This window comes from Aythya marila, assembly GCF_965140915.1.
Source record: "Aythya marila genome assembly, chromosome: Z".
Classification (NCBI taxonomy): domain Eukaryota; kingdom Metazoa; phylum Chordata; class Aves; order Anseriformes; family Anatidae; genus Aythya; species Aythya marila.
The window spans coordinates 24,252,103-24,280,031 of record NC_139080.1 but is presented as its reverse complement, the minus strand read 5'-3'; the positions used below and the strand labels follow the sequence as shown (position 1 = coordinate 24,280,031).

General features: G+C 42.3%; 1 protein-coding gene across 1 annotated transcript in view; it reads left to right on the top strand.

Annotated features, from left to right (window-relative positions):
• Positions 1 to 18,703, top strand: part of CMYA5 (cardiomyopathy associated 5) — a 46,066-nt gene extending 27,363 nt beyond the window's left edge. The window contains exons 7-13 of the mRNA XM_082783449.1: positions 3,629 to 3,778; positions 4,743 to 4,889; positions 8,091 to 8,235; positions 15,525 to 15,658; positions 16,264 to 16,363; positions 16,921 to 17,097; positions 18,067 to 18,703. Of these exons, the coding sequence (XP_082639575.1) occupies positions 3,629 to 3,778; positions 4,743 to 4,889; positions 8,091 to 8,235; positions 15,525 to 15,658; positions 16,264 to 16,363; positions 16,921 to 17,097; positions 18,067 to 18,319 (1,106 nt within the window). The 3' untranslated portion in view covers positions 18,320 to 18,703. The remainder of the gene's footprint in view (positions 1 to 3,628; positions 3,779 to 4,742; positions 4,890 to 8,090; positions 8,236 to 15,524; positions 15,659 to 16,263; positions 16,364 to 16,920; positions 17,098 to 18,066) is intronic.
• The last annotated feature ends 9,226 nt before the right edge of the window (positions 18,704 to 27,929 follow it).

The following is a 27,929-nucleotide window of genomic DNA, read 5'->3' as shown; positions in this document are numbered from 1 at the left end:
AGCTGAATGCACTCAGCAATGTCACTGTGGAAAGATTGTCTCTCTCCTGCAAGTGGTCACTTAGTTTTTATTAGATGTAGACGTACTGGATATCTCTCAGACCTTCACTTCCCTGTAATGCTTGTGAGTTTGCCTGAGGTATTCCAAACTCCTCAGGTAAAGTCAGACAGGCATTTGTGCGTGCATTGTTATCTCAGCCTTATTTCTTTAAGAAATCATGTGAAAAGATCTTTTTTTTTCTTTTTTTTTTCTTTTTTTTAAACCTGCATTTAGCAGGTGTTCACTTAGTACTGTAAATGTGCTATCTATTGCAGTTTAGTTCCTAGACTCCCTGTCACAGTCCCCTTTGTGCAACCATGCTTTCCTCCTAGGTTGCTACCTACTGGCAAGGTCATACAGGAGAACAGACCTAATTTTTACATGTTGTGTTTCCTTTTCCCACAAGTCACTCCAACATGTTATTCCCCAGACTGCTGAGATCTGCTTTTCAGTTTTGTATGCATTAGCTACCGTGTTTACTGAACACCAAATGGCTCCAGACCAGGTTTGCTTTTACCAAGTGGAAATGACTGTCAGATAGCAACCACCCTTCAAGGCTCTTCATCTTATATGCTTCCTACTCTTTTTTTTTTATTATTTCTTTTTCCCCTTTTTTTTTCTAGAATACACAGTTTTCACTCTTCACTTCCACTACAAAGTATTTCAGTGGCTATTGTGATTTTTACTTTGGTGAGCAGTAGGACAAATATATATATATATATAGTTTTTCAACACTGTGCCCTTCCTGAAGGAAAATGAAGGTAAATACCTACATGAAATCAATTTTGAATTTAAAACTTTGAGTACATCATTTATCAAATACTGAAGGCAAATGCCAGACACTCTCAGAATTTGTTTTGACTGAAGCCATTTGATGAAAAATATGTGAATTTGCTATGTTTCTCCAATCAACATATTTTTCCTTCACAAGTAATAGTCTTTCACTGAACAATTTCACAGAACTTTATTTTCATTGCTTCAAAAACATCTTTCCTTCAAAACACCCTCCATTTCCAAATTTTCCACATCCACTAATGGAAAGTCCTTTTCTCTCAAATTCTTCCTACTTTCATGTAAACCACCCATTAACAAATGTGTAAGCATAAAGACAACCTTGCAGTATGCCCTTGGTCACACTGGAATAAATGCTCTGTCAGAAGGAGTTAAGTCATTTCAAAATCAGAAAATCATTATTTCCAAAGCCTACTGTGAGTGCTGCCCATTCATAGCAAAAGACAAGAACCTTTGTGATGGTAACAATCATCCATTAAAATCACAGAGGAATGTAAATGCTCTCTGTCTTGAAGTACATGAAGCAAAGGAAATATTATTTACTATTACACCAGAAAGGTGTAAATATCCATAAAATATTTGGGATTACTGTTTTTTCACCTGGGGGCCATGGAGATCAGGTAGCATTAACAAAATGTTTCCTTACCATAGAGTACTTCAGTGAAAACTGAACTGATCAGAAAATGTCCCACTTTTCTGTTGAAAAATATAATTTAGTCAAACTTGTGGTGCAAATAGTTCTTTTGTTTGACTAAAATTCATTTTAAAAAGGACCAGCATTTTGATAGCACAGAAATGTTCTGTTTCCACAGAGAATAGCTCAACTTTTTTTGCTTTGAAATTACTTCCTTTCAAAAGTTTATTTCTTATTATGCAATAGTAAATTAGAAATCAAATGCTTTTCATTGTTACTGAACTCAATTTTGACCCAAAAGGTTTCTTTGTTGTTGTAGGTTTTATTTTTTCAGAAGTCTCATTCATTAAGCTAGCTTCTCTTCAGATTTGGCATAAGAATAAATTTTGTAATTGTGGGGTTTCTGTGATCATAAACGGCAGTTTCTAGGCAACTTCACAGGGAAAAAAAAAAAAAAAAAAAAAAAGCTGATTTTCCCACTGGCTCCACTAGAAGGAAGTCCTTTCCTAAAGGTGATCAATTTCTAGATTGACCAACTCTAGATGCAATCAAAAGACAAAACATCGATTGTTTTTAGCAATGAAAAAGATATGTTTTCTTCTAGTGGGAAGCAGATGTAATCTTACTGTACCAGTAGCTCTCTGCATAAATCAACAGTCAGCATCTGCATTTGCCTTGTACATGCCACAGGGGATCATCATCATTACTATGAAGATAACTGCGAAAAAGTAAAAGCTTTCTGCTGAGATTCTAACAGAGTTCATGCAACATGGAAATTTACTAGATGAGGATAAAGACCCATGTATTTTTGTTCCCTGCATTTACTTTAACAATGAACATCTTTGGGGGCTTTTTGCTTCTTTCTTCTCCCTCCCTCTCTGTTAAGCCATAATCTTAGAGGGAAATAATATCTCAGCAGGGATGGATCCGTGCATATCAGCAGACAAAGTTTGAAATAAATTTGGGAACTGTGGTGGTCTTTGAAGCACTCTTTGTGAGGGATGCTCCTGACTGTCTCATGGGGTGTAGATGCTTTGGCTAAGCATCTACATTTATTCATTTACTATATATTATATTTATTATAGCATTTATTCAGTCTCACCAGCCCATGCCAGCCAGGAGTATGCAGTTGTCTAACTGCAATGAGGGTCCACTTCTGGGCATGTGGGATAGCAATGAGCCTCCTGCTCCTCAGGCTTAGAGTGCAGGAGGTCTGAGCCTTCCTTATCCTAAAGGCATATGCCTGGTGTTGCCAGTCTATCAGTGGATTTGAGACTCTGCATGAATCACACCCCAGTGTGGTAGCTCCTTTCCCCCGCCTGTGTTTCTGGTGTCAGTTATGTACATCTCTGCAGGAGGCTGTCTGCTTCTGCAAGCTCCCTCTCCCCATCAGTGATCTATCCTGTGCTGCTTGCTACAAACAAGTACTTTCAGTCCCCACTTTCACAAGCATCCTTTCCATAGGATTTTCTCTCCTCTGGTGTGGTCAGGTAATGGAGAAGGCAGTTGACCAAAGGAGCTTGCATTGAGGTCCAGGGTCTCCTGGCCCATCTGAGGAGACGGCCTGAAGTTAATAGGTGTCTCCTGGGGTTCCTTCAGTGCATGTGCTTGCAGAGTGCCTGTGAAATGGAGTGCAGAGCTGGAAAGCTCTCTGTGTGATTGGAGGGAGCAGGTCTCCTGGGGAAAGGAGAGTGGTCCTTCATGCCGCTGGGGTTTTGTGACAGTTCTGCATGTCCAGGATTGCCACAAGCCTGGGAGGCAGTGTGCTGCTCCCCTCACCCGGCTGGAAGTCAGAAATGAGAAGAAATTACTCATCTGTGCAATGGTCCTGTAGGGAAGGACCGTGAGATCTGCACAGGGCATGAACACAAGCTTTGTGCTGGGTTCAAGTGGTCCCAGAACTGGATCTTAATTTTCTGGGACTGTGAGGGAAATGGGCCATCAGATTCTATTCTGAACAATTAATTTCTTCCCTCTCTAGTTCAGACAGACCTATTGCTGCAAAATTTCACCAGTTTTGTCCATATTTCAAATATTTGATATATTTGTTCTGTGAAAATAACAACCTTAGGGAAAATAAGCAATTTTGTTGCCTCTTGAACATGTAGTAAATTCACCTGAATATACCGGGGTGTGAATAACAACTGAAGACTTTCCATTCAGTCCCACAGACACCGAGTGTAATACCTCAGGAGCAAAACTCAGCTACCAGCACTTCCATTGCTGTCTACTGGACTGTGAATGAAGGGGATGCCATTGACTGCTTCCAGGTGTATTGTATGGAGGAGCCACAAGCCAGCAAAGATGAGGCAGGTGCGTACAGTCTTGCCTTCATGACAGCAGCAACCCTTTCTCCAATGATCTCAGGTCAGCAGAGGGGAGCCTGAGCTACAAGGGAGGGCCCAGGGTGCAGTGAAAAAATAATATATAGGACAAATAACAGTGGAGGAGAGCATGATGTAGATGATGTTTCTTCTCTCCTTCATGCCAAATACAAGGTAAATATTGTGGTCTGCATAGTGCTGAGCAGTTAGTTGCTCATAGAGAAACAGCAACACGTGTATTTAGGTGCTTTTATGAAGCAACCTGACCTTCAGAGAGGATGTGTCCCTGCTGCCCTGTGGGTAGTAATGGGGGCTGCAGACAGAGATCCCAAGAGGATGGACCTGATTTGGTTTTTAGGGCCCTGCATGTATTTTGGAAATGTGTCCTAATTAAAAAAAAAATACAGGAAAAGATAATCAATATTTCCATAGTATTTCCACATGTTCCAGATATTTATTTTTTCAAAATGACATTACATTATTTAAAGATTAAATATGGAAATTGAGAAAAGAGGATTCAAATGCTCATTCATTAAAAAGCATGGGCTGTTCACAGGGTCACTTAAAACACCTGGGTGGTACACATATCCATGTGTGCACACTAAAAGATGCATAGGATATAAATTCCACTATAAGAAATTCTCTAGAATTCTCTAGAATTTCTTATTCTTTATTCTCTGTTCTCTATATTCTTTAGAGAAATGAAACCAGGGCTAATAATTATTGATTGTATGTCCCAGTTTGCAGCACAATCCTCAGTAAGACTGAGAATACACTCACGAGCATGTCAAAAACTTTCTGTCAAAACTGAGCTGGAGTAAAATATTGAGATCTTAGCTAATAGCACCTTCTGGACTTTAACACTCTATTTTTTACATTTGAGTTGAGAGGAGCAATTATAGACCCTAACAGTGAAATGCATAGGTGTAACAGCCTGTGTATGTTTCTCCTAGCTTTGGTGGAAGAATACAGAGTGACAGTGAAGGAAAGCCACTGCATTTTGGAGGACCTGGAGCCAGATCGCACTTACAGTGTGTGGGTCATGGCTGTGAACTGCACAGGATGTAGCTTGCCCAGTGAAAAAGCCATTTTTAAAACAGGTATGTACATAGTTTGGCATTTGATTAGTGTAAGCTTCAGGTTCCTAGAGAAATTTTTGTCCATGTTGTTACTAAAGCAGATAAAGCCGATTTGTTTAGTCCATCTGGTGGATAGCAGGCAATTCACAGTCTTTTTGCTAAAAGATAGCAGCATAATTGCTCCTGAGAGGAAATTTGGAAGTATTCAGGTTTGAAGATGTTTGCAGTCTCAGGTCCTGCACATTACGAACTTCTCTTCTGAATGGGCTGCAGTGCTCCAGCGCAGCTCTGGGAAATCCACCCTACTGCTCTCTGCCACTGCTTCTCCTGTGGAAAATGCAGGCAGCAGCTGCCTGGTTTTGCCTCTCTGCCATCCTCCCAAGTACATCTATGTTACATTGATTAAATGATTAACTTTGCAGGGAGAGGCCTGTTCTACAGAGGTTACATGCCATGTCTAGCTCTGTGGGACACAAATCTCAGGTGTGGCTGTGAGAGGCTCTGTTGCTGTTTAAGTGGTGTAAATTGGGATGAGTAATTAGACGAGTATTGTTTATGAGCTTCATTTGACTGATTCATTTTCCTGAGTTTTAATTTCGTAAATAATTCGTATTGACAAAACTGTTGCTTCTTAAATTACGAGCAAGATGAAGCATCTTGTATTCTAGACTTTATCTGAGGCCCTCATGCCAGACGATTTTTCTAGTGCTAAAGGGTAAAAATAAAAAAAAATAATAAAATCATTCTGTAATTGAATTTGCAAAATAAAGACAAGGATACTCAACATTTTCATAATGTGATAACTTTGTACAACATTGAGTGTATTGTTGAAATCACTTGGCAGCAAACACAACTTCAAGCCTTTTGCTTATTCCTTTAGACATCAAATTTGTTATTTTTCCATTATATTCAATTTGCAGTTCATATTTTTAGCAAAGCTGATTTTCCAAAGATTTTAAAGTAGAAATTCAAATGTTATGACATCAACAATGTAGTTGTGAGCATGATGCAGAATTCCTTTGAAGTGGTCAATCAATAACAGATCATTGCCAGCTAAGTCATTATTTATAAAGAGGTTCTCACCCCTCTCACCCAAAGCTTCGGTGCTTCATAGCCCACTTAGCCACATGAACTCAAAAACAATAATTTAGGGAGTTTATTTTCAGTATTTCAGATGAAATGTCTGTAGGAGAAAAACATCTGATGGTATATGCAGTTATGGGAACATTAATAGTGGATCAAAACTGTGCCTCTTCCAGTTGTTGGGAACTACCTCCCCTCCCCCCAAGGCTTCCCCATTGAGATTGCACTCGCAGGCCTGTGAGGAAGGCAGGAGGAGCTTCTCCTATGTCTGGCTCCTTCACCTCCAAAACTCGTATCCTTTCCTAATGGGGAACACACTGTTTCACAGATATATTTTGGTGATGGCAGCAAAATATCCACCTACACCCCTTCTACCTGCCCGCCCAGGCAAGTGGTGGAGTCACCATCCCTGCAGGTGTTCAAGGAAAGGTTGGACATGGTGCCTAGGGACACGGTTTAGTGGGTGACATTGGTGGTAGGGTGATGGTTGGATCAGATGATCTTGGAGGTCTTTTCCAACCCTAATGACTCTATGATTATATGATTTAAAGGGAAATTTGGATCATAATTCTGCAATCCTAAACTCAAAACTTGTCATTCAAAATTTATCTGATATTTATCCTGTATCTGAGGGACAGAGCAAGAACATAACACATTTCCACTCTTCGCATCTTGTAAGATCACTTATGAGTGTGCAGGAATATTACCAGGAAATCAGATATGTGTTCTAATTAGAACAGCTTGAGTAACTACAGTTAATTTGCTAAAAAACTCAGAAGCACAGTAACAACTTTTTCTGGCTTTCTGACTCCATCTATTCTCTAGACAGATAATTTCAGATAAAAAAGTGTGTGAGATCTTGTGATGTATTGTTTGCATATCCATTAATGTGGGTATGTGTGTCCGCTTCTGAATGCAGGCATTTGGAGATTTAGCTATTCATTTTTCGTTCTCTAGAAATAGATACTTTTAAAAATAGACAGTAATCATGTATGTCAGAAGTGAATTAAAGGACTATTGCCAAGGGAACTGCACAGATTTATTAGTCGATAAGAATCTATCCCACAGATTCTTTGCTCTGGTGAATACCTAGATTAGCTGTTCCTCTAGTGAAACATCAAGTTAACCTGGAACCTGATTTTCACTAAACCAGGAAATCAATATGTACTTTGTTGTGTTTTTTGTTTGTTTGTTTGTTTGTTTGTTTCCTTTTCTGATAATAAGAAATTATTTTTGTTACAAAACAGAGTGATCTTGAACCTTCACTGCAGCTCTATGAGATTATCTTGTCATAAAATTGTCCTTTTTCCATCTTTTACCTAGTAGGCCTTCTATTTGAAACTTAATTACTTTAAAAGCAAGACAACTTCCTATGACATCTTTAAATTAAAAACGTTTATTTTAATGATTAGTGTTAAGACTGTTTATCTGAGAGTCAACAACAGACTGCAATGTTCCTATGTTGCTGTTCCCTGGAAAGAGATAGAGTAAGTGAATACAACTAAACAATTTTCAGCCTGTGGTGTTGGGTGTGCTATTTTACACAATAGCTTTTGATTACTTGCATTCAGTGCACTGCTTTACATTCAGTTTTCTGTCTTGCAGTAGGGTTTGCAGTTCTTAAACTGAGGCTCTAAAAACGTGAAATTACCGAACCAATTTTTAGAATCCACATTGCAAAAATAAACAGGACATAATTAAGCAGAAACTCATCATCATCCCTCAGTTCTGTGGCAGTACATTTCTTTCTGATGCAGTTCATACAGAAACTGCTGAGGACAGGACTGAGGTAACCTAAGCAGGGCTATACACAGGAGAGTCTTGATGCTCTGCTCCATAAAGAATGGTGGAAATGGTGAAAATGTGCTTGAGCAAAGGCATAAAAATCTCTTTGGACATTCTAAGGATGTGCAGGTATGCACATATATTCACAGTGACTTTTCCAGCATGTCTTTTTTTCCCCTGTAATGTAAACCTTTGCTGTTGAAACACAAATAAGCAAAAGATCATTGCTGGACAGGTAAATCTAACTGTCCTTTGTTTTTTGGGGGGGAGATGAGTCTTCCTTTCCCTTGACAGCATCTCAGCAGCTGCTGGTACCTGCCTTGCAGTGCAGCTAATGTGTTCCTGTGTCCACAGCACCTGCCATCCCCACCATCAAGGCTGAAGACTGCATGGTGTGCTGGGACACAGCCACCATACGCTGGCACGATGGCTCAGCAGCAGCAGAGTCCTTCACCCTGGAGTACTGCCGACAGCACTCGCCGGAAGGAGAGGGTCTCAGGTCAGTGCTGCGGTTGCAAATGTTGCTCAATCAGATTAGGCAGATGTTAATGAGTGCTTCCCAGACTGCGGGTCATTATGCAAGAGATTATTCTGTCTTCAGCTGTGCAAGAAAGAAATCAGCTTCTGCATGCTGAAGAATTTAGTGGCTGGATACTAATCTATGAGATTAGGCTAAGAGACATAAAAATACTTCTTTTTTATTCTGCTTAACCGGAGAATCCCTTTTGCTTGGGGTCAAAACCCTGGAGATGTTGCACTGTCTGCAATCAACCAGAAGTTGCAGGGCTGTGCTGGCTGGGGAAGCAATCACTCCCCCACAGCTGTGATAGCCCCAGGCAGGGCAGGAGAGGGCAGCTGAGCTCTGTGGGAGACAGTGGAATGGAGGAGTCCAGCCCAGTGTGCTCTCTGCTTTCTGGGGAATAAGATAGGAGCCAGCTGGAGGACACAGCAAGGTGAGATACTGGTATCTCCATAATGTTGGTTACCCACCTGTGAATGTGCAGATCCCTCCCAAAGCACAGCAGAGCCCTGCGCTGTTCTGCTCTGCATGTGTGTGTCTGCACCACTCTTTGCAAAAATACCACTTGAGTCTGCAGCAACACAAAGAACAGCTTTGAAATTCAGGGTGGCATATGCTTTTGTGAGACCCTCTCTGGTTTCCCCTACAGTAAGTGTGAGTGGCATACAGGAGAAGCCAAGAAGAGACATAGACACCACTAGGCAGCAAAACCATTGGTTGTGTTGAAATGCAGAAAAAAATATGTGGTAGTCTGTATGTCCTTATTTTGTATTTTGTTGTTGCTGTTTGTTTGTTCAAAAAATTTCCCTTGCAATAAAAATTAGTTAAGTGGATTAAAGAGCTCACAGGTTTCTAGTAGACAAGTAAGTGCATTTGTGTGTATCTTGTTCCTTAGAAAAGTAGGCTAAAAACTGAAAGAAGAAACTTCTGCAGGGTTGGGAGACCTTGTTTCACCCAGTACCAGCATGCCGTGTTAATGCAAACAAGAGGAGGAGGAGGCATCTTGCCCAGATTTCCTGCTCTCTGGGAGGGCAGCCATGACCTCCTCTGTTTTATACATATTTCATGAGGCCATCAGGTTGCTGTCGAACTCCCAAAGTCACTGTCGGTCAGGGATAATGTAGCTGCTCCCCAGATCTGGGCTGTGTACTTGTCCTTAAATTTCTTTGCTGTTAACTGCAATTGCCTCTTTTTCTCAAAACTGAACCAGCAAGTGTGTCCATTTCTGTAATCTGTGAGAGCAGTGCTGTTAAAACCAAGCCGTTTGCTAGTGTGGAGATAACTGTTGCAACAAGCTGCCAGAACTGACCCATTACCTTTTTTGAGTAAGCTCGTGCAAAATCTAAAATGTTTATAATCATACAGAGTCACATTTGACTTTTTGGCCTTTATGTGGGCAGCAGCTGTCTTTTTACTGTGGCAACTACAAAAAATTCACAGATGACAAAATCATGACTTTTCTCAGAATGCTTCAGTTGAAGATCTCTGTGTTTATGGAAGGGTTCTGACATCATCTTTCTACAGTGTCAAAGACCACCTTTTACCACTTATTTTCCCTCTCATTTGCCTCTCTTTACTTTTCCAAAAGCAACCCCCCTAAGATTAACCTGGAAAGTTTAGTCCATAATGGTAAAGGATGGAGAATTTATTTCTTTTTTAAATTTTTTATTTTTTTCATAAAAAATAGAAATTTGGTAGATGGAGCATACTGCCTGTATTGCTTCCAACACTGCTGATGTGCAAGTTAGGACTAGAAATCAATTTGTCATGTAGCTGATCAGTGAGACACATAGCTCCAGGAGGTGAGTCAGGTCTTAGATGAGCAGAGGTGCTTTTTGGAAGTACACGTAAGGAGCTTTGAGTTACTCTGTAAAGTACCTATACTAGGTGGGATAAAATAGTGTATTTATATCCACCTAGGAGCATTTGGGCCTTGAAATGCTATAGTTTCTATTGGCTACTTTCCTTGAAAGCTCAGAGTATGTCCTTCACTCATTTCCTGAACAACATTCATCCTGGCGACCTGCCAAACACACAGCCTTCCAACAGACAGCCTGCACCTCTCATGCTTGCCCCAGTCCCTTAGATGAGCAATTCCCCCGTCACTGGGTGGGAGTCCAAATTCATTTCCCAGCAGCCCTGTGAAGTTCATACAGCTGCTCTCAGGGGCACAGCGGGTAAGCAGCAGTGAGGGAAGGCCACTTAGAGAACTTGTGGGCAATAATGTTCAGATATCTCACTAACTTCACTTGGAGAAAACGATTCCGTCTCAGCTTGCATGGCTGTTTTCATGCAAGCTGTTCTGGAAGCTCACACAAGCCAAGGAACACTGCCAAGGGAGCAAGCAGGGTGAAATGCCCCCATCAAACAGCTGGGGCCATGTGTGGAGCCCCTGGATGGGACCAGCCCATTGTAGCCTTCAGCATGTCCTTGGGCAATCCCAGCTCCCCAAGGAGAAAACTTGAGGAACCTCTAGAAATAAATCCTCACAAAAAAAGTTTTCTTCTACATACCATCAAGAAATCTAGATTTTCATTTCTGGGTTCTCTTTGCCAGCTTGGCATGGTTTTGTATAAAACGGTGTTAAGCCTTCTACAACCACAAGTCCCTGGCCTGCTGCTGTGCTTTTCAAGCTCCTCACTGGGTTGATTCTTTTTCCAGAGTCTTTATGCAGCTTTGAAACGTTTCTTTCAGTTTCCAGAGCTCTGCTATTTTCTTGCTGTTCAGACTCTTTCTGTTGAGAAGTCAATGGAACTGTGGGTGGAAGATGGAAAACTGTGAGAAGTGTAGTCCAGGGATTAGGTGTGTGGGCTGTTCAGATGGAAGCCATGTATCACATCATGAGAAATATGAAAGGCTCAAGGAGACAGAAATTAGTACATTATGCGGTGAGTTCATAGAAGTGGAAGTGACTGAATGTCACCCTCTCCACTAATGGGAGACTGACACCACCAGTGACTGAAATTTTCTGTCTCCTCAAAGGACAGGTCTAACACTGGAAACAGGAGAGCAAACCTCTCTCCTGCTGTTTTGCCCATGACCCTCCAGCCAGCTCAGGAAGCAATGTGTAGAAAATAGGGTATCTTCCTCCTCTCTGCCTGTTCTGAGTTTGACATCCTAGATACAGGTGAAGACCATTGCAGATGGTGCTTTGTTGATCTAACACTGCAACAGTCAGAGCCAGGACAGAGGAGAGGAAATGAAGCATGCAGCGCAGCTGGAAGGGAACTCAGAGAAGTTTGCTCTTTATATTTAGCTTCTAGGGCTTTTTTGCACTCATGGTGTACCCCTTTTGTGTGCTTCTGCATCTGTCTTTGGAAGCCTGCATATCTTCAGCTATGACTTGGTATCAGTGGTACCTGCACAGGTCTGGAGGTGTTGTTTCAGTGTGATATTGGGGGTGGGAATTGCAATGACAACACAGAGGGTGTTCTGAATCATTACAAGGCATATCATTTGCTGGGTTTATGCAATATTAAGAAATACCCTCTAGATACTGCTTTCTTGAAATAAATGAGGATGCTGATGAGAGGAACATGCATCAAAACACAGAATCAGGTTTCCCTAAAAACAGGGAAATCACAAATGTAGGAGACAGTTGCTACTTGTCAATTTAAAGGTGAAGAAGCATGGAACTCCTTTCTGCTCTGCTTTGAATAGCGCATGCCTGAAATTTGGAGCCTGAATTTTGAAACTTACAGATTATTCTTAGGAAGATAAAGAAGAGATGCACAGAATACTTAAATTCAATGTTTCTTGAATTTCTGTGCTCTGTAATTTGTATCATGATACCAAGATGTTGTGGGGAAAGTGTAAATGTGATAATATTTATGCTAAAGGCCAGAATGCATCATGCTTTGACAATAACATTATTACATTTTCAATCACCTATGAAGTAGTCAGGTATATTTCACGTAGAAAAAAGGTGCCACAAAAAAAAAAAAAAAAAAAAAAAAAAAAAAAAAAAAAGGTTGTAGTTGCATTTCTTTTTCCTTCATGGCCAAAATTACATGCTTCAATACTTCAGGTGGGAGTGAGAAAGACCTAGCTGCAATGATTGTTACAAGAACTCAGAAATTAAACAGGCTTTTACGCAAAACAATCAGGATATTAGAAACGCATTTCCCCTTCCCTTCTCCCATTCTTGTCCTCTGTTGCTGTAAGCTGGGCAGTAATCATACCTTCTTTTCCTCTTTACTTTTTCATTACTGATTACATGGTTAACCTGAAGCATGACAAACAACAGTAATTGCTAAGAGCCTGAGAAGCCCTCAGTATTCACTTTCCTCCCTCACCCTATCCTCTAGACAGAAAGGCAATAGCAAAACCTATTTCTTCTTTGCACTCAGCTTTTCATGAGCTTGGAGCTGGCTCAGTGTTGCAAGTGAAATTCCTTCTTGTTGGCATATACTGTTTCATTAGTTGGCAGCAGCAGTACTGTTTTTAAGCCTTAATCGTAGCTAAAAATGATGGACTCTTACTCTTAGGCAGCTTAGAGATGGCTAAAAAAGATTGCCAAGCAGAGAACACTATTTGAAAACCTGATCATTGTTTTACTGACCAGACCTGCTTAAAGTCCAGGCATTTCCTTCTCACTATTACAGCTGAAAAGAGGTATGGTATTGCTCTCATATTTAAACATGCAACCAAACTCTTATTTGGAGAATTTCAGGTTTGGGAGAAACACAAGGCTGAACTTTGATGGCTGATCCTGTTTTCAGTCAGCTAGACTCCAAATCTTTTCCGAACATCCAGGCTCTGGAATCCACACTTTAGAATATGAATATCCCAGATCTACTTCTTGTGCTGAAATGTACATGACTACTTAGAATTAAAAGCATTTTCATGTTTTACTAAGTAGCCATCAGTTAACTAGCTAATAGTGAAAAAGAAAATATTTTCTAATTTCTTTGTGAGGGCACTGGCTTAAGTAACATTTTCCAGAAGACAGAAGAAGGCACGACACAGAGAACATCACTGTGCTTAAGACACATGGATGTTGCCAGAAAAAGCTTTCAAGGAATAGCTTACATATCTTCATCTCATCTCACCTGCAACTACTTGCTCAAACTTCTTTCTGGTGATTTGTGCTTCAGATTCAAACCAAAGATGTCAAGATGATGCTGTTAAAGAGCAGAATTTCCTCAAAGCTTGGGTGTCCACTTCTTTTCCAATACCTCAGCTTCCACCCCCATTTTCCTTTCTATTGCTTCCTCTATATTTGCCTCCTTGCTCAGTTCCTATGTATTTTTGTTTGACTTATCTTTCCATTTTCTCATGTTCCCTGTACTCAAACAAAGCCTTTTTCTTGTTTCATGTGTGATGTTCACTTGTGAGGTTGCGCCTCTTCCCTGAACCTTCCAGGAAGAAGTGATCACCCAGCCTAACTCCCAGTGCCTTGCTGAAGTGCTGTCATGGTTAGGGCTTTGCTTAATTACAGGGGTGAAGCGAGAGTGCAATTGCTTCCATGTTTGGACAACCCACTTCTTTTGTTTACTGCATGAGTTCTAGCACTAATGTAACACATGCCCCAAAGCAGCAAGGCCCAGTGCTGATCGTGCAAGAGCTCCAAACTGTCTGAAATTCTTTCAAATTTGAAAGATCACAGAGGAACCCAGTGCTTTTTCTGTGTTTTCAATCACTTTTAATGTCAACTCTCGGTACAAAATACACATTACAGAATAATAAGGATGAGGCACCAGCCTTTCCCCAGGATGCTGTCCTCCTAGACGCAGAGCTCTACGTGGTGTTAACAGGAATATGCTGTGTGTAGGACTGTGGGATTTTAGCTTTGTCTGATAAATGCAGCAGAGGGAGGCGTGTTAAAAATCATAATGGATGAGCACAGATTATTCTTCAGATTGTGCTGCTCTCTGGTGGGACATACGGGGAAAAACATTCACAACAAATGAATAGCAATGATTTTACTTCACAGTTGACTTGCCTGCCGTACCTCCTCTGGGGTCACAGTAATTAGTGGTGGTAAAGGTGATTTGTTTAATCTGGCTCCCCGTGGAGACATTACCTGCAGGAGGCAGACAATCCTGAGCTCCACTTTCAAACCCTGTTTGGAAAAGAAGGTGCCTTGCATGCTCACTGGAGACAAATCTCCTGCTTGTGAATTTGCTGGAGTGCAGAGCAACACTCCTGCATTCAGCTCTCCCTCTTACCGCTGAGGTTATTGTCTTTCAGCCCGGAGGGCAGGGGGGTTATCTCAAAAGACATGTATTATGCTTGAAAATTAAATACGTGCCTTGAAGACTTCCATAAGCATTTGTTGGAGGAAATTGCCTAATCTCTACAGATACACAGTCTTTACCAACAAGCATACAGTGCACCAGGTATACACTGTCTGGCTTTGCCACGTGATACAAAAATGAGGGAAAGCAGGACCCATTGTGTGAGAATCTATTAAGCCAATCTTTCGTATTCCCAATGATACATAAAATAAAATTGGCATTTTTCTAGCCATGCAAAGTACTTTCACTGGTGCTTCAAAGTGCCTGTGAAGCAGATTGAGTGGGTGCTGACACTTATTTGTCTGCCGTGTGTCAATACTTCAGTGGCTGAGAATGCAAGGGCTTGAGCTTTTTAGACACCTCAAAGAGGAGGCAAAACAGGGCACTGTGCAAAGGCAGTTCTCCTGCTGCTGCCTTTTTCAAAACCAGCCTGTTAGAGGGCATGGCACAGCGAGGGAGACAAAGCCAAAACTTTGTTGATGAACAGCTGGTGAGCAAGGCATTCATAATAATAACTGCAAGGTTTCTATGTGGTCTTAGGAAAGGGTATCCCTTCTTTTGGACCTAAAGCATGTGCCCAGACAGTACAAACACAGCAAGAGTGTTCATAATCATGCAGCTGAGTTAATTAAAAGCTTTTTTTTTCTTCATAAGCTTGTTTATTTTGTAATGCAGGCTTTGTACAGGAGGTTGATGAGAATTTGATGCTGTGCTGCTAACATTTTATGTGATGACTTATGCTACAAAATAAAGTCAGTGTTGCACCAAATGACCGCACTGAGTGAGAAGGAGTTAAGGGACAAATGTCTGAAAATTCATCAGAAAAAGTAGTCAGGATATCTCAAGTAAAATTGCAAAGCTCCTGCAGAACCTGTTTGTTTCTGAAAACAGTGATCACCTTTCTGTTTTGTAGTTTCCCTATGGTGCCTGCTTCAATAGTCAACAATATATTTAGGTGGTTTAGATTAGTCTTTCCTTTTTTGTGTATCTGCATGTGTTTTCATGTATGAAAATCTTAAATATTTTCAGATCTTTTTCTGGTATAAAGAGAAATGAATTGAAAGTATCCCTGGAGCCCAATGTGAACTATTTCTTCTACTTGAGGGCTGTCAACACATTTGGGACAAGTGAACAGAGTGAAGCTGCTCTCATCTCAACTAAAGGTATATCACCATTTTCTGATGTCAAAACAATGGGGTAAGTGGGCAAAGCAGTCAAGTATATAATTTTCCTCCAGAAATCGTAACTGAATTTGCCGTTATGGGAGTGGGAAAGTTATTGAGGTAAAAGGCACCATATTTTATCTCCTTACAATTAGCAAAATCTGAGACTACTTTACTTGAAGTTGGTAGTTGTCTGTCAGTTTAAAAGTGTTTTGACCTCAGAAGCAAAACTGTTGAATTCTCTAACTCTGTCAGAGATTGAAATGATTAAATCATCCATCGTTCTTCCAAACCAGCTTCAAAATTCAAATTTGCTATTCTGAAAAAGCAATCCATTGAAAATTCAACCATCTTTAACACCAAAGACTTCTCTGTCACCCAGCTAGTTAGTTTTTTGGATGGTATAACTTGTTATAATCCTTGAGCCTGGTTTCCAGAAGAAGAGTCCTTGCATTGTTGCAGCTTTATGTTACTCCTACCTGCCAGGAGGCACAGCTCTGTCCTGCTAAGGCGACAGTGGTTGTTATTTAATATATTATGGTTCATCTCATGTTAATGTTGGTAACCTCTCTGAACTGGCATTTCTTTGTTGTGAATTATACTAGCAACTCGATTTCACGTACTGAGTGGCACAGCTCATCCTGCTTTGCAAATCTCCCCTGATGCAACTGTGATCTGCCTTCCCGAGAAAGCCAAATTCACTGGGTGAGTAGCAGCATGCTGAGCGCAGCCAGCCTGGGGGATTCTGGATGGGCAAAACTCTTTCTTTTCTCTGTAGGCAGCTTTCGCACATCACTAACTAACTTTGTAGAAGCACTGAATTTTTCAGTCATGCAGCCCCTGCACATTATGTGACAGACCTCCTTTTAAACATTGCAATCCTTCAATAATACTGGTAGCAGCAGTGTTGTAGGTGCTGGGCAGAGTTCAGTGGTGAACTGAGGAATCTCCACAGAAAGTCAAAGACAATGGTCAGAGAGAAATTACCTAGTGCGACAGCTGAGTTTGCCTCGGTCTGTGGTCACTGCTTAATCCTTGAGTGCACTATAGTATCAAAGAAACTTGCTGTACTGAAAAGATGAGATTTGTTGGTTTATTTTTGAATATGTTGTGGCTAAAAGTAATCTCTCCTTTCACGTTGTTCCTCACTTTGTAACCCATTAGTAATTTTAGATGATGCTGCATGATGTAACTATAATGAATATCGCAATATGGTTGTCTATCACCACACTCACTTTACCCTATGCCTTTTCCACAAATAGGTTTCCATCAGTCCTGGGTGAGCTGCTGCCTGCTCGGGGTTGTCATTACTGGGAAACTGTTGTCTCTGCCTGCAGAAGCTACAGGATTGGGATTTGCTATGAGACAACACCTCAGAGCAGTGCCCTGGGACTGAGTGATAATTCCTGGTGCATGCACTGCTGTCCTACACAAACCAGGTAAACCTGAGTGAGTCTGGCTGCTTGAGAAGTTACTTGTCTGTCCTGTAAACAAAATTGGTGAGCTTCAAGAATGTCAAGAGCAGAAAGGACCCCTCTGCTTTCTTTCTGAAAGTTTTGTAGCAAGAAAAGGGCAACTACAAAGTATCTTAAAACCTCCTCCTCTTAAAAAAAGTCTTATAATGCATCTTAAAAAAATCTCAAACAGGCCAACTTACCTCCCTTTACCCAGCCAATGAATCAAAACTCCATTTATTACTGCTTTGTCTTTCCAGGATCATATCCTGAACCATTTCACAAAATGCCACCAATGTCCTTAAGCATAGTCTTTATAGAGTCTATTTCCAGCTTCAAGCCTCTATAGGGAATGCCTTCTGCTGCCTTGCCCTTCACAGCAACAGGGACCCACCTGCTACTGCGGCAGGACTGCAGGGTAGTCTTCAGTAGGCCAGTGTCAGGAGGCTAGTGGAGATTTGTGAGTCATAACCCTCTTAATGATGTGAAGGTGTTTTTGATGTAAACAAGTGGTTTGTTTGTTTGTTTTTGTTTGTTTGTTTTTGTTTGTTTGTTTGTTTGTTTGTTTTGTGTGTGTGAGATCGTGTGAACACATGAACATAACCAACTAAATGAAACACCTGGGATGCAAAGGGCTTTGCCATAGCATAGCTCATGCTTAAATCGCCACAAAGACATGTAATAAGAAAAATACAGATGAATACAATTTTAGCAAGTCAGCTTTCAGCAGGAGGGTTTGAAGATGTTGAATGAAAAGACTCATCAGCATGCTGGACAGGGCTTTGAAGCAATGCCATATTTGCTTAGGTAGGCAGGTTATACACTGAGCAAAATCCTGTTGCCATGTGATACGCTGCTGTATCCTGCTGTTAATAGGTGGGAATTAAGTGGTACATTATTTCTGTTAAATCACAATGAGGAGGCTCACTGCTTTTAATTTCCGTTTTCCCACAGCTTTCTTTACAGGTTTTTTCACACGGGCGTGATGAGCGATGTCCATGTGACAGAGCAGCCAGCCAGGATCGGCATCCTGTTGGATTACAGTGGTGGCAGACTGTTATTCTTCAATGCAGAGAGAGGACTGGTGCTGTTTGCCATCAGGCACAAATTTACTGATGCTGCTCACCCGGCCTTTGCCCTGGAAAAGGCTGGAGTGCTTACCCTGCACACAGGAATGGAGCTGCCAGAGTTTGTGAAGCACAGCTAATTCCCTGCTTCACACTCTCAGGAATACTAACAGTTTCAGTGTTAGGGTCAGGGAGGGAAAGGGGATAGTCAGGGAGGGATGTCAAGTTTTCTCTGATGAATGCTATGTGCATGGCTCTCCCTCACATCGTCAGTAATTGTAGTTAGTGTTCAGCCACATAATCACCTTGAGCCGGGAGAGAAAACAGCACCTTCAGATGGAATGTACACCTAGTGATATACACAGCAGTATTTTGGAGGAGGAAAAAATGATTTGTTAGATATGAGCTTTAAGAGGGGGGGAAATGTACTTTCCCTGTGAAGATAACGACAGTGCTTGCTGTCTTTTTAAAGTTGATGATGAGCCTGTGTATGAAATAAATGCATCTCTCACTGCAATACATGACTTCTTTTGTCAGAAAAAGCCATCATTTCATCATTTTCCAGGACAATCAAAGCCGAATCCAAGATGATGTGTATGAAAAATGTGCAAAACTTCCAATAACTGCAACATCTTGCAGGTTAATACATCATGTGTTATTGTTGACCAACACTTTTCTTTAAATACACAAGAAAACTTGAAAACTTAGGAATCTGTATGTTTGCAAAAAGGATGAATCCCAGAGCAGTCTCCACATCAGTCACATGAAGTTTGAATATACAACACCTGCCTACCCTGCTCACACCAGACTAACAGAAGCAATCTAACCGTGTTTCAGTAAATATCTGTACATGTAAATAAGTACTCATGAAGAACATGTATGAGGAAACAAAACATCGGTGCTGAAATCTTTCCCTATGTTTTTCACCCTCAATTTGCTGAGTGGATGGTTTAAGTGGTGAAGGGGAAGTTGGCACCTGGGACATTAGAGAACAGTCAAGTTACCAGCAACCTTCTTGTGGATTGCCCTTTTTCCATCACTGCTTCTTGCCTTTGCACTTGCAGATTTGATGCTTCTAATTTCAGGCTTGTGGGCATTTCCGTGAGTCTGCTGTGCTCTGCCCAGTTATCCACACCAGCACCAGAACCACATTGGCAAGATGCAGTGTTTCAGGGGAGCTGAACAAGGCAGGCTGAGTATGGTTGATGCCAGCAGAGGAACAGAACGCTGTTTTTTCCCCTTGGCTTGTTCAAACCAAGTTTCAAAGCACTACACAAATCAGTGATACTGCTTTCTTCCTGCCTTCCCCAAAGGCAGAACACATGAGGGCCAGTGGTGCCACACTCCAGTGAATGCTGGGCAGAAATTAATCTTAGGGAACAAGGGTGGTGGTTTTTATACTGGGCCTGCTCTGGCAGTTTCTGCCATAGGGGACTGCTTTGCCAGACTCACTTCTGCGCTCAGCTGAAGAGCCATACTCCCTGAAGAAAAGCAGATTTCAAGAGCCTAATGGAGAAGGTTTGCTTCTGAAGAGAGAACTTCAGTGGGTTATAACAAGACTTCTGCTTTTTATGCTCAGAGGAGGTGCTTGCTGTTGCTGTTTAATTTATGGTGTAACACCACCTAGACGACCATTTTAACTTGCTTAATGAGATTTGCTCAGTGTCCCAGAGAAGCCACACTCTTTAAGTTTCACAGCAGGCTAGGGTGGGATGTTTGAGGCAAGATAAACAAGATCCTGTGACCATTTATCTTAAGCCAGAGTTCTTTTTGGCATTTCAATTAAAGAGTGCCACTTCCGAGTTCCTGCTGGGGAGAGAAGGGAATGAAAAAGCAGGGTAGCGCCTTATTGGCTCAAAAGGGTGTTTTGTAGCAGTGTGGAGGATGGTGAGAAAAAGGTCCAGGATTAATTGGAAAAGAAAGACAGCAAGGGTATTGGGGGCAATGTTATCGTGAAGGCTGAGGAGATGGAGGCAGAAGGCAGGACGGAAGCTCACACAGAGCAGATGGTAACAAACCAAGTGTCAGGTCAGTGGTGTCAGCAGCGTGTGTTCCTCAGGCTCCCACCGCCACTGAGCTCGCCAGAGGTTTGGCTGTCTCAGGAGCTTAACAAGGGGCTTTGAATCAAATCTGAAAAATCCCAGCACTGGGGCAGTTGTATCTGTGCTCTCCCCTCCCTGATTGTTGCTGTCCCAGGGGTGGGATTGCTTCACCAACACGAACATGATGTATTGCCGAGGGGGCAGAGAGCAAGGAGAACAAAATGACATGAAACTATCTGGGTAGATTTTCAATTAAGGCAAGAAGCAATTGCCTTGTCAAACGCAACTGTGTATGAGTAAACAATGATATTAACACAAAAAGCTAAGGCTTCATCTATTGCCACACACTGCTACTCAGGAACTACCGGAACATTTCAGCTTGGCAAAATTTGTTTCTGAAAGGACCTCATTGTTGGAAATATTTATTTCATTCTGAAAAACAAACAAGCAACATCAATAACAACAACAAAAAAAAGCCACACCACTATCAACAACAAAAAAACATACCTGCTTTGTTTTCTTCCCAATTTTTATTTAAGGCTCAGAGTTTTAGTTGGGTAGTATCAAAAAGTGTAGTTACTGTTTATGTGAAAGCTGGATAAATGATTTGGAGTTTAAAATGTCACTGAAGGCAACCCTAAAAAAGCTAATTTGACTTTCTAAATCTGGTCTGCATTAAGCCGTGTCAAGCGAAGAAATGCCTGGAGACAGGATCCTGGTTTGGAGAGATGGAAGACAGTGTACAGGAAACAAAAAAATGCTATGCAAGACTTAAGATTTGGTTTAGGCAGAAAAATCATACTGGTGAGGAAAGCAGATCCTGAAAGCCAAATTCAAGCTGCTCGTTGTCATAATGTATGGTACAAACTCTACCACCTGTGGAAAACCTAGAGGTACATCTGCTCTGATTTTTTATTTACCTGATGGGCATGAAGTGGCACCATTCAGGAACTCACTTTCCAGAAGGTATCTGTCCATGTACGTTTGAATATAACAGTGCAGTCTGTCTGACTTCCTGTTCAGATGAGCTGAGATTTCGAGACTTGTTGCATCCATTTTTCCTGGTCACTGTAGTTTGTAACCACACACCAGAGGAAAAAGGGCAAAAAGCTCCTGGTCAATGTCTTTTCCTGCACTTCATGAGTTTAGCACTGGAAATATATTAAAAGTTGTGTGACTTACTTTCCAGCAAAGGATGTTAGCTTGGCTAACAGTAGCTAAGCCTTTGTATTAGGGCTGGCAGGGTTACGTAGTGCGCGTATGCTGTCTGATCATCAACCCATGCTTAGAAATACATAGGATTAGATTTTAAGAGTTAGAGAAAGAACCATAAATGAGTACCAATATTTGGGTGTTTATTTTTATTCTGAAAGTACAAAAGCAGATACCTAATACTGCAATTATTATTAATAAGTATTTGGAATGATCTGAAACCTATTACATTAAAGGGAAAGATTTCATTCCAGTGGTTTTTAGATTAGGCTCATAAACCATCAAGCTCTGAAATGAGAATATAGGCCTGACTGTAAGAGGGAAACATTGATTTCTACTGTCAAAACAGTGCCAGGCTGCAATATTGCTAGTATCTGTAGTATTGATCCACAAATCCTACTTAGGTCTTTCTGCTCCAGAAAGATTTTAATGCTTCCCTGCAACATCAGGCAGAGGAGCTTGGCCATGTATCTGTAAACCACAGCGCACGTGCTGTGCCTGCATACAGGGACAACTTTACTCTCATGCGAGCCCTTTTTACAAAGGAATATGTCACTAAAATGTAAACATGTTTGTACTGAAAGTGGTCCACTGATACCTTACTTTAGAAGTTAAGAACATCCTCCCCCTTCCCAATACTACTATTGTGGAGCTTAATTACATGTTATCACTAAGGCTGTAGTAAGACATATACCCAGCACGGCACAGTACCAATAAATTGTTGCTAAATCCACGGTATTGTGATATTGTCTGTGATGCACATGTGAATTACAATTTCTATCAGCAGGGGTTTGAATAGGTACGTAGCAATGGGTGTTAGAGTAATATAAAGTTATGATCTTTTTGAACTGTTCTCATTGCAGAATAATAAATAAGACCTCTGCTGTATTGAGGTTTAAATTGGATTTGGAAAACTACATTTTGTGCTAGAATCGCTGCTGCATTATTGTCATTTTGCTGAAGGATTTGCTAGCTCTCAAGAAGCTAATGTGCTCAGATAGTTACACAGCCAGCAAGGAAGTGAGTGTCTCTTCTGCTTCCAGCCATGTGCTGTGGCAGGGAGATGGGAGTAGAAAAGTATCTTCATTTTTTCATGCAGAGTTTGGCGATTTTCTGCCATAGTGGAAAGTAGCATTTGTTGGTCAGGGACCACTTTCAGGGCAGCTCCTGGAGCACAAGCACAGCCTGGAAGGAGGTGGAAGAGATCTCCACTACAATGATTTTATTAACAGTTAATGTATGTGTATTTCAAGTGCAGTTCCACTCTGGAAAATGTCTGTGTAGAAAGACACCTTCCTCTTCAGGGCTTATATTACAGAGGCATGGTAAAAACATTTCTAAAACATGTTTTTCTCAGCCTTGGAGAAGCACTGCTGCAAGCAGAGAGGGAAATAGCCCATAGCTTATCATACACTGCTAATACAGAGGTCAGCTGAATTTCAACCTGCCAAAGCATTACCACACTACCGAGGAGTGAGGGATGGAGAGCTGGATCCCTGGCCACAGCAGCTACAGGAGAGAACTGGCTTCTGCTGAACAGATAAACCAGTGTGGCTCTCAGCGCTGGGGCTGGCAAAAGGAGACCTTCATCTGAGTGTTATTTTGTGTAGACCAACCTTGTGATGTTGTAAAAACCAATCTCACACCATGTCATGAGCCTGGCTCAGGATGCACAGTGCATATGTAGTCCCACAACTCTTACTTGCAAAGAGGATAACTACGTTTTGAAGTGAATTTAAGAGATTACTTTACATAGACTGTGATTGTATTTTAGATATGTGTCTGTCTGTTTTTCTGGAAAAAAAAAAAAAAAAAAGAAGAAAGAAAGAAAGAAGATTACTGAAAAATAATACTTATAGAATGAATTATAACCTTTGGAATAAGACTGAATACAAGTGAGCTCTGAATACTAGCTGACAAGGGAGAGAGCTATGCATGCTGCTCCAACAGCATCCACTGGTGTTGGAGGTCCACATTGGCTATCTAGTAGCTACTAGTATCATTATCTTAACCATGAAGTTTTTGTTGTTGTTGTTTTCATTTTTTTGTTTGTTTGTTTGTTTTTGTTTGGTTATGTTTTTGTTTGTTTGTTTTTCTTAAAAAAATATTGATAAAAATACTATGTGCAAAATGTGCAACTAGATGTGCAGATGACTTAAATGATTGGTAGTGTTTAGGAAATAATCTGCATCAGTATTTAAAGTACAAAGTGAAGACTTCCCTTTCAAAGAAAGGGCATGTATTCAGACACGTAAATAATTTTCTGTGTTTCAGTCATAGCAGAATTACATAGGAATATGTAAATAGTCCACCCTAAGTACATAAGGGCATTACTCTCTAGGGTATGAAAGCAGATTTGGGGGCTTAAATAGTAGCATTCTGGGGAGACAGGGGTATGTAGGTATGTAGTGGGGATGTAGGAGAAAAAAAAATAGCACTAAGCCCAAGTTCAAGTTTGCATCTTAGCTTAGGACCACATATTTCTATTATATGCTTCTCAAGCAGAAACTGATGCTATGTTCTGTGATTGCAATGTAACAAGACTCAGCTTTGTGGTGTGGGTCTGCAGTTACTTTTGCACAGATTTGGTAAGTTCAGTGGAGCCTGAATAGACTGGGCTTGCTGGCCACATGTGGATCACCCGGGCAATTAAAGAGCAATAAATCAGGCATTTCCTCAACGTGTGGGACTCCCAGGACACCTGCATATCTGTGGTGGGAAAATGGTATGCTTTTCTTCCAGATACTCTTCCAAAGCTCCTGGACCCTGGAGATCCCAAGAAAGAAGCAGAGTATCTGAACAGTACTTCCACTGCAAGAAGCATTCATGGTGGAAGAGCATACTTTGGGCCTTACTCACCCCTGAAGTACCTCTTCTGCTCGAGCCAACAGGACAGGCAGGTTTGCACATCACTGGTTTTGTTTAAAAATTACTGCATGAGAATTTAAACTCATTTCCTTGAAGATGGCATTCAATTAACCAAAGTCCTCATTCCCAGTTACTCCACCGAGGAACATGGGGCTGTGTGCCCCTGTAGGGCAGGGTTTGTTGTACTGCTACTTGCTCAGCAGAAGGAAAAACTGAGTACTTGCTCTCCAAGCACTTTGTAGCATATTCCTATCTTTAAAAAATCAAGATCCCTCCTAACAGAAAAATGAGTTACAAGAAATCCCAAGCAGTTATACAGAGCTCTGTCTTCATTACTGTTACACTGCTGTTTTCCAAGCAAGACTAGAATTAATTTAAGACATGTACATTAGTGAAATTCTTCTCTTACTTAATATAGTATTGATCTTGAGTTAAACATGTTGGCTTTAACTTTCCAAACATAAAACAGTTATCTGCCTTCTCTTGGCAGGTATCTGTGTTTTAAGGTGGTGCACATGGTCTACTCATAGTCCCTCTTGAAACTGCATGGCTACTGTATTACCTGCACTGCCGTGGCTGTGCAATACAGGAAAGGTGATGGAGGAATAGGCTAAAGGAAAAGACACAGTGCCCTCACCCTCCAAAGGATGCTAATAAAGCAACAAATCCAAGGACATGGCCAGCACCACTCGTGTAGAAAGCAGGATGTTAGCACAGGGAATCAAAAGCTTGGAGCTGTTACTGCCATGACCCAAGGAACAAGAGAATGCTGTCTTTTACTCTATATGAAAAGGGACAAATAGGCAAGAGAGATGTCCTGGATGCTAGGGCCAGACTTTTATTTTTGCCAGCCTGTAACAGATGTGCAACAGCATGTCTAGCTCCTATTTTTAAAGTACAATTAATTACACTTTTTATGAACCCAATGGATCACATACATACACGTTGGAAAGCAAACCTATCAGACTCGTGGCACTGAAATGAATGCAGAGCAACACTTCCCAAATTACTGGTTGATGTAATCCTTGGATACTCCCTAGATTCACGGCTTGCTTCAGCTGAGTCTTCCAGTCTGGCATGAAGACAAAGCAGAATAAAACTGCAGAAGTGAGGCTGACAGTGAGAACAAAGAGTGATGCTTCCAGCAGGGACACCTTTCTTAGGACTGCTGCTGAGGGGGCATCACTGAAAAGAACAATTAAGTTGTAGTGCTGTTGTGCTTCCTTAGCTCTGCAGGGAAAAAATAAGAATAATACATAAACCATGTATTGGGTTTATGTGGCAAGCTTTGGGTAGTGGTCAGCTGCAGGGGTGGCCTGGTAAGTAGAATCCAGCAGCTGCCCCATGTCAGACCAGAGCCAGCTCCAGACAGCTCCAAAAGGGACCTGCTGCTGGCCAGAGCCGAGCCAGGGAGAGTGAATGGGAGGGCCTCTGGCAGAGCAGATATAACAAAAGGGGAAAAAACCTGCTGTGCTACAGCAGCCTGGATAGAGGAGTGAGCAGCAGCCCTGCAGCCCCCCAGGTGAGTGCAGCAGGAGGGCAGGAGGTGCTGCAGGCAGGCAGCAGCAGTTCCCCTGCAGCCCGTGGAGAGGCCCCTGGTGGAGCAGGCTGTCCCCCTGCAGCCCATGGGTCCCACATGGAGCAGATCTCCACGCTGCAGCCCCCCCATGGGTGGAGGAGCCCCCGGTGGAGCAGGTGGATGTGGCCTGGAGGAGGCTGCGGCCCATGGAGAGCCCCCGCAGGAGCAGGCCCCGGGCCGGAGCTGCAGCCCGTGGAGAGGAGCCCACGCAGGAGCAGGGGATCTGGGGGGAGCTGCCCCCACCCGTGGGGGACCCGTGCTGAAGCAGTTTGCTCCTGGGCAATGGATGGACCCTGTGGTATCAAGCCGTGTGGGAGCAGTGCTTGAAGAGCTGCTGGGAGTGACCCCATGTGGAGCAGGGGCAGAGTGACCATGAGGAAGCAGCAGAGACGAAGCGTCAGGGGCTGACCACAGCCCCCATTCCCTGTTCCTCTGCACTGCCTGGGGAGAGGAAGTGGAAGAGGGTGGATGGGAAGGTGTTTTTTTGTTGTTGTTGTTTTGGTTTTGTTTGTTTGTTTGTTTTGTTTTGTTTTGTTTTGTTTTCTCACTTTTCTAGCTTGTTAAGAATACGTAATACATTTTATTAATCGTCCTATGCTGAGTCTGTTTTGCCTGTGACAATAATTGCTGAGTGATCTCCCGGTCCTTGTCACAGCCCTTGAGCCCTTTGCATCATATTTTCTCCCCCTTTCCCTTTGAGAAGGGAGAGTGAGAGAGTGGTTGTGGTGGAGCTCAGCTGCCCACCTGAGTAAAGCCAACACAGAGCTGCAGCAGCATAAACTGTCAAATCACCCCTTTCAGCCCCTTGCTTCCACACTTACAGGCACAAAAACCGGGAGTGACAGTGGCAGGTCTCACGTGAGGTGGCAGAAAGAACACAGAAGGTGCTGGCACACCAAACAGGCGGTCTCAGAGCTGAGCAACAACTCCAGGCCTGTGATGCTGTTTGCTCCCCCCACCTTGGGTGCACACCCAGCAGGAAACAGGGAGCAAAGCCTGCGTCCTCTGCCTCATCAGAGGTTCCTGGGGCATCTCGAGATGCACCCAAGAGCATTGCCTGCTGTGACCAGCTCACGCTGGTGCCTGGAAAAGCCAGAGCCCTCCGGGAAAGCCTCAGCAGCAAACACCATGTTTGCAAAATTCAGCAGTGCAAAACGCATCGTCCTTCCCTCAGGAAAGAAGATGAAGCAGAGGAAAAGCTGTGCAAGTGGCAAGAGAAAGAAATCCACAATGTCTTCTCCAGTGCTGAAAACAAGCAGTAGCAGCCCCGATGTCCTCCAGCTTTGGAGGACACCCCCCAGGGCAGGTCAGTGGCTCCCACCTGCCACAGGCAGCCCCAGCAGCAGAGGCAGCCACTCTGGGTACACAGTGCAGTGGGAAGTGTTTACATTTTTTCTCTTCCCAGCCTCCCAAATGCCCCCTCCCAGGGTTTTGCTCAGTGCACAGGCATTCCTGCAACCATCTCCACAGACATGAACCAGAGCAGATGCTTTGTGCTCCAGGGGAAAGAATGTAAAAACATTCCTAGAAAACCCATTACTCCTTCTCTGGGTGATCCATGCCAGGATGGGGACACCTTTTTTTGGTTGGGGCAATGAACCATGAGGGATCTGCAGCCCCTTTGGATGTCCTCCCCTCCAATGTGGTCTCTCTGAATCCTCCCAGGCAACAAGGAGACCTGGAAGAAGGCAATGGAGTGGTTGATGTTGTTTTGTGCAGTTTATGCTGCTGGCACAACTTTTCCTGCTGGCTGGGCTCCTCCTTTCCCTGCTGCTCTCTGCCATTGCCTAGGTTGATTATTTTGCTGCTACCTGCATCAGCAACTCAACCTTCTGACTGTTACCATCTAAGGTATCCCTGGAGGTTCTGTCTTAGTACCCATTGCAGTGTCTTTTTCTTTCCTGGGGAGCAAGAAGGCTTTATTGTGCACCCTAGAAGTGCAATTCCTAAGGGTTACTTTTAATGTTTTTTTGTTGTTGTTTTGTTGTTGTTGTTTTGTTTTGTTTTGTTTTGTTTTTCCTCTCCTGTGTACAAAGCTAACTTCACTGT